General features: G+C 42.6%; 1 protein-coding gene across 1 annotated transcript; it reads right to left on the bottom strand.

The window, feature by feature from the left end:
* Nucleotides 1-2,789: 2,789 nt before the first annotated feature.
* On the bottom strand, nt 2,790-4,391 carry LOC126946827 (uncharacterized protein C11orf24-like). Its single transcript, XM_050777508.1, has one exon. It carries the CDS (start codon nt 4,239-4,241, stop codon nt 2,970-2,972), a length of 1,272 nt encoding a protein of 423 aa, XP_050633465.1. The 5' UTR covers nt 4,242-4,391; the 3' UTR covers nt 2,790-2,969.
* Nucleotides 4,392-6,696: the final 2,305 nt, after the last annotated feature.

Here is a 6,696-nt window from a genome sequence, read left to right as displayed (position 1 = left end):
GAAAGGAAAAGATCACTGATTGGGAGCAATTAGTAAAAACTCAATTTAGCAAATATTGGGCTGTGCTTTGAAGGAAGGGTAGAATTTGAGTAGGTAGAGGAAGGAAAATTACCCATATAGAGTAATAGTGTGGAGAAAGATGTGGAAGTGGTAGTGGGAATAAGTGAAAGAATTCAAAGGACAGAGAGTAGACTATTTTGACTTATAGGAGAAGAAAAGACTGGATAGATGGGTGGGGCAAATTATTTTGCTTCTTACTTTTTTGTATAGTAACTAGTATTTTGGGCATGTCAGGCTAGCGGTATGAGGTTGGGATTATTGTCCAGATGTTGGCCATCATTCAAACTGTATTTTGGATCTATCTTCCCAGTTGTTGAACTGTTATAATGTCAGAGCTGGCAGCGTCCTTAGAGATTTTTAGTACAACTACTTCACTTTTTAGATCTGGAAACCAGAGCCCAGAGAGAAATGACTTGTTCAAGTTCACAGAGTAAGTCAGGCGTTTTAATCCAAATATAGCATTGGGCCTTAATGGTGTAATTAACTTGCCAAATACTAAAGAGAGGAGGGATGTCAATTAGCTGAGTATGTTACTGTATTTCCTTTCTCATAAAAATCCTGTGCATCTGTAAAGATGTTCCTTTCTTCTTGTTGGATAAAAGCTGCTCCTCTGTATACTCCTGAGGGATCATGTGAGCATATTGCCTGGCTGGGCTAGTGTTTCTCTTCTCTCATGTAGATTATAGGCTCTGTTTCTTTATTAAGTGAGGAAAGGAAACAGTCACTAAGCATCTTTAAAATACTGAAGAAGGCATTGATTTTGGAGAAGGGATGGCTGGATTTTGAGTTGCAGTTTACATATATTGTAAGGTGGCCATTTTGTTCTATAACCAGCAGCTAGGGGAGAAACGAAACAGTTTCAAAGGTGAAACAGTGAAATACTTTAGAGATTGGGGTCTATGTTTCCAAATATAACAATTCTTCAAGGCCTTTTGTCCAGAATATCTTCCATTCTTCTTTAAACCATAAGAATAAGATAACTTACATTGATAGCAAAGACCAGGCAAACTTTGACATTGGAATTTCTAGAGTTTCAAGAAAGATGAGTTACGACTACTCAATCCAACCAAGGTGGTGAACTCTGCCAGAATGAGATCACCAGTAAAGTTACTGACCAGTGACCATAATTTCCAGACTCTTAAGGGAACTAAGTAGTATAAGACCTAACCTTAGGGACAGATGGCTAATAAAAAAAAAAAAAAAAGAATCATTTAGAAACTCATGCGTAGATGAATATAAGAAGCAACTTAACATTCCCACCAACAGTGTACAAAGATTTCTTTTTCTTTGTAATCTCACCAACACTTGTTTTTCATCTTTTTAATAAGTGCCTTTTTAACTGGGGTGAGGTGATATCTCACTGTGGTTTTCATTTGCATTTCTCTGATGATTAGTGATATTGAGTACTTTTTCATATATCTATTGGCCTTTTGTATTTATTATTTTGAGAAGTGTCTGTTGAGGTCCTATGCCCATTTTTTACTTGGGTTATTTATCTCCTTGCTATTGAGTTGAGTTCCTTATATATTTGGGGTATTAACCCTTTATCAGACATAGCTTGGAAATATTTTCTCCCATTTTATAGGTTGTCTCTTTACTCCATTGATTGGATCCTTTGCTTGAAGAAGCTGTTTAGTTTGGTAGTTATACCTTTTTTAATGGAGGTGAATTTGGAAGAAGAGTGGGAAAATTTGGAGAACATTTTACTTTTTACCCTGCTATACATTTTATTGTAACAATAAATAAAAGAAAACCATTTTAAAGGGATCCACAATGTGATTTTTAAAAATTACAATAACTACAACAAATAGAAAATAAACATTCTTGAGATTTTAGGAAATAACAGAATTTATGGTGAATTATGTTTAGACAGCTGTTAGAGGACTCTAACTATAGGGGTGCTGAATTTAAATATGTACAGTCTATGCAAATGTCAGAGAGCTATGTAGCTTAAACAAGTAAATATCAACAAGTAATCTAAACTACTTCATGTTTTTATGTCATACATCTGTAAACACTTTGAGAGAAAATGATGAAGACAGATGAATACTCCACCACCCATAGCTGAGACTTTCTCTCAGGAATGGTTTCTACACAACCCCATATAGGGCAAATGGAACCCACAGTTGGAACAGGCTTCTGTGAGGGCATTTCAACCATTTACTGGGTATGTGCATAGACTGTGTACCTGGTGGGAAGCTTGAGGAATTTATTTTTTAATTTTTTTATTATACTTTAAGTTCTAGGGTATACGTGCACAATGTGCAGGCTTGTCACATATGTATGCATGTGCCACGTTGGTGTGCTGCACATGTCAACTCGTCATTTACATTAGGTATATCTCCCAATGCTATCCTTCCCCGCTCCCACCACCCCACGACAGGCCCTGGCGTGTGATGTTCCCCATCCTGTGTCCAAGTGTTGAATGGAACAAAGAATTTATTTTTTATTGTATTCTGTCAGTGGTGCTGACATGCAATGTACAGTCACAGACTGCACAGAAACAGTTATGCAAACTGGAGCCAAAAGTAGTGGGTTTGAAACAACTAGTTTTACTTAGGTAACTGCTACTTTCTTTCTTTTTTTTTTTTTTTTTTTTTTTTTTTTTTAGCAGTCAGTACTTTAATTCAGGTCAGGCTCCGACACCTGGGGACACAGGGCCCTGCCCGCCCCACCCTGAGGTGGAACCCCCAGCTGCTCCTGGGCACAGCATCATTTACAAAAATAAATATGAAAAAAGCAGCAACTCTTTAGTGATCATGGAATTAATCTGACAGCAATTAAATGTGTTTAAGCATCTGGCATATCTCCTAAATTGCACCAAAGGAATTTGGAAGCACTTGGTTTGGTCTCAAAGGCAAAAGGAAAGGACGAGGAAGGGGCTCGGCCTCCCGCCGGGCCCCACCCCCTCACATTTCTGAGTCCGCATACATCCCATTGATTAAGTAGTCCACCTGGGTGTAGTCCTTCTTCTTATAGCTCTCATAGGCCTGCAGGGCAAACAAAACCAAGACTGTGATGAAAAGGGTCACCCCGAGTAACAGCACCACCAGGAGGATAGTTTTGTCCACCACGGCCTGGGTGAGGGGCGCGGTGGTGACCACCAGGTACTGGCCTTGGGTGCTGGGCTGGCACGAGTCCGTGGCTAGCATCTTAGGGCCCCCTGAGCTCCTGGGTGTTGGCCCAGTGGAATCAGTACCTGGCGTGACCTCAGTCGCTACCTGCTCCGGTGCCTGGGGTGTGCCTGGCCCAGCGGCCCTCTGGGTGTATGGCGTGGGGCTTGGCTGTGTCGTGGGGGACGTGGCCTCCACCTCAGGGATTGGGCTGGTGTGAGGCACTGGCACTGGGCTGGCAGTTGGCTCCTGGGCTTGTGCCTTGGTGGTGGTCACCACTGTGAGGGTGGGGGTGGGCTCTGGGGTTGTGTTAACCACAGGCTGGTCCACTGACACCTGGCTAATGGGACCTTGTGCTTGGGGACGCATAGGGGCTGCAGGGCTTGCCGTAGTGTCACCAGGCATGTGCTTGGAAGGACTTCGCCGAGTGCTCATGGGGCTGCTCGTGTTTGTTGTGGTCGCCACAGTCTGAGCATGTGTGGCCAACGTGGCCGGGGTTGCTGTTCTTGGCACCGTGCTGCTATTTGGCATTTGTGCGAGGGCTGTGCTGAGAGATGGATGCCCAGTGGTGGTAGTGGATGGGGTCCACCCTGTGGATGTAGGCGTGGTGGGTGCGAGTGTCGTAGGAGCACTGGAGGCTGCAGTCGTACTGGAGGCTGCAGTCGTGGGAGCATTGGAGGCCGCACCATCAGCTGCACCTCCTGAAGTTGCTGGTTCACTCACGTCTGTCCTGCTTGTGTCCTCTGTTGTGACTTCCGTAGAGTTGAGGTGGGCTGCCGAAGTCCCTTTGGTCAACGTGACAGGAGAAGTTGCTGCCATGGTTATATCCTCAGACGTTTTATTATCAACTGTTTCCACAGATGCATTCCTCTTGACTAATCCATTCCACATTTTGTTAGGGACAAAGTTGCCAGAGGCCGCTGCTAAGGGCATGCTCCCAGCCTGGGCCATCTTCCTCCTTGGAGAGCTGCAGGCTTGGCACTGTGTCGCTGGGTGAGGTCTGGCTTTGCAGGGGGTGAAAGCCACGTGGTGGGGCACTCCCGGGCCATGCCATCCTTTGTGGCACATGTGAGACGAAGGCAGACTCTCCACTCTGGTAACAGATGCATCCGGGCGCAGCAGGCCCGCGGCGGCCCGGCGGCCCTAGGACAGTAGGAAGGAGCCCGCGGCCCGGCGCGGGGACGTGGCCGGCAGCGCAACCTAGGCAGCTCCGGGCCACTGCTACTTTCTCTACTTGCTTTCTCTCCCTGTGTCAGCTTTCTTTTCTCCATGCCATTGTTGGACATTGACAACACAGAAAGCAATTAATAATGGAAGTCATAGTTAATTCAAATAGCTTGGTAAATGATAGACTAGAAGTTTATTAAATCTAGTTCTGTTTTTTTGATTCTAAAATAACTGTAACTAGAAGAAACGAGGCAAATAATTTACAAACCTGATGAGTTTGCAAATTCATTGATTCATCAAACATTTATTGAGTGCGTGTTGTGTCCCAGGCACTGTGTTCGATGTGACAGGAAAAACTAATGGGAACATCAGATATAACAGTGTCTGCTGTACAGCCAGAAATGAAGTAATCCTCAGTGCTATAACTGTTGGTGATGCCAAGAAAATAGAAATATAAATCTTTCATGTTAATTTAGCTTTCCAAATAAAAATAACAATTCAATTCTGAAAAGTGGAAATTAAGACAAATATTGCTTTTTAATAATAAAGCAGACAGGGCGCGGTGGCTCAAGCCTGTAATCCCAGCACTTTGGGAGGCTGAGACGGGCGGATCACAAGGTCAGGAGATCGAGACCATCCTGACTAACATGGTGAAACCCCGTCTCTACTTAAAAATACAAAAAAAAAAAAAAAACCTAGCCAGGCGAGGTGGCAGGCGCCTGTAGTCCCAGTTACTCTGGAGGCTGAGGCAGGAGAATGACATAAACCCAGGAGGTGGAGCTTGCAGTGAGCTGAGATCCAGCCACTGCAGTCTAGCCTGGGGGACAGAGCGAGACTCTGTCTCAAAAAATAAATAAATAAATAAATAAATAATAATAATAATAAAGCAAAATGTAGGATAGCTTGGTCTGATTTGCTTAGTTAGATAAAATTCTATACAACTGATCTAAAAATTCCAAACCTGACACAGGCAGAATTTTTATCAAGCCTCTCTTTGTACTCCAGAATGTTATTTTGTTCATTATATATCACTTATGAGATGGCATGGCTGAATACCTATAACTGTATCTCATTTCAGGTGTTTAATTTTCAGAGAAACTGATTATAGCTGCATGGTATTTGATGTTTTAGGGTCTCCAACTGTTGACTTTCTGTAATCTTGGTGTTTGGGAAGAACAGAAATATCTCTGCTTGTACATTGGAGTGGGACTCCATTTAGGTCAGAGATCCTTTTGGTCTGGCTATTTGAACAGTTTTGTGATTATTAAGTAAGATTAATTATGCCACAAAACCACTTTAAATATTTATAAGCACAATAAAATGAAAGGTATATAAAGCGCCATTTGAAGTCAGAGGTTTTTATTATTATTATTATTATTACACTTTAAGTTCTGGGGTACAAGTGCACAACGTGCAAGTTTGTTACATATGTATACATGTGCCATGTTGGTGTGCTGCACCCATTAACTCGTCATTTACATTAGGTATGTCTCCTAATGCTATCCCTCCCCCCCTGCCACAATAGGACCCGGTGTGTGATGTTCCCCTTCCTGTGTCCAAGTGATCTCACTATTCATTTCCCACCTATGAGTGAGAACATGCGGTATTTGGTTTTCTGTTCTTGCAATAGTTTGCTGAGAATGATGGTTTCCAGCTGCATCCATGTCCCTACAAAGGACATGAACTCATCCTTTTTTATGGCTGCATAGTATTCCATGGTGTGTATGTGCCACATTTTCTTAATCCAGTCTGTCACTGATGGACATTTGGGTTGATTCCAAGTTTTGCCTTTGTGAATACTGCCGCAATAAACATACGTGTGCATGTGTCTTTATAACAGCATGACTTATAATCCTTTGGGTATATCCCCAGTAATGGGATGGCTGGGTCAAATGGTATTTCTAATTCTAGATCCTTGAGGAATTGCCACACTGTATTCCACAATGGTTGAACTAGTTTACAGTCCCACCAACAGTGTAAAAGTGTTCCTATTTTTCCACATCCTCTCCAGCACCTGTTGTTTCCTGATTTTTTAATGATTGCCATTCTAACTGGTGTGAGATGGTATCTCATTGTGGTTTTGATTTGCATTTCTCTGATGGTGAGTGATGATGAGCATTTTTTCATGTGTCTGTTGGCTCTATGAATGTCTTCTTTTGAGAAGTGTCTGTTCATATCCTTTGCCCACTTTTTGATGGGGTTGTTTGTTTTTTTCTTGTAAATTTGATTGAGTTCTTTATAGGTTTCTGGATATTAGCCCTTTGTCAGATGAGTAGATTGCAAAATTTTTCTCCCATTCTGTAGGTTGCCTGTTCACTCTGATGGTAGTTTGTTTTGCTGTGCAGAAGCTCTTTAG

Source organism: Macaca thibetana, chromosome X, assembly GCF_024542745.1.
Source record: "Macaca thibetana thibetana isolate TM-01 chromosome X, ASM2454274v1, whole genome shotgun sequence".
In the NCBI taxonomy this organism is placed as follows: domain Eukaryota; kingdom Metazoa; phylum Chordata; class Mammalia; order Primates; family Cercopithecidae; genus Macaca; species Macaca thibetana.
The sequence above is the reverse complement of the archived record's forward strand: the minus strand, read 5'-3'. Positions and strand labels throughout refer to the sequence as shown.

Bases quoted from the DNA above. Each gene is read 5' to 3' on its own strand.
- LOC126946827 (XM_050777508.1), bottom strand. From the start codon at position 4,241: ATGTGCCACAAAGGATGGCATGGCCCGGGAGTGCCCCACCACGTGGCT.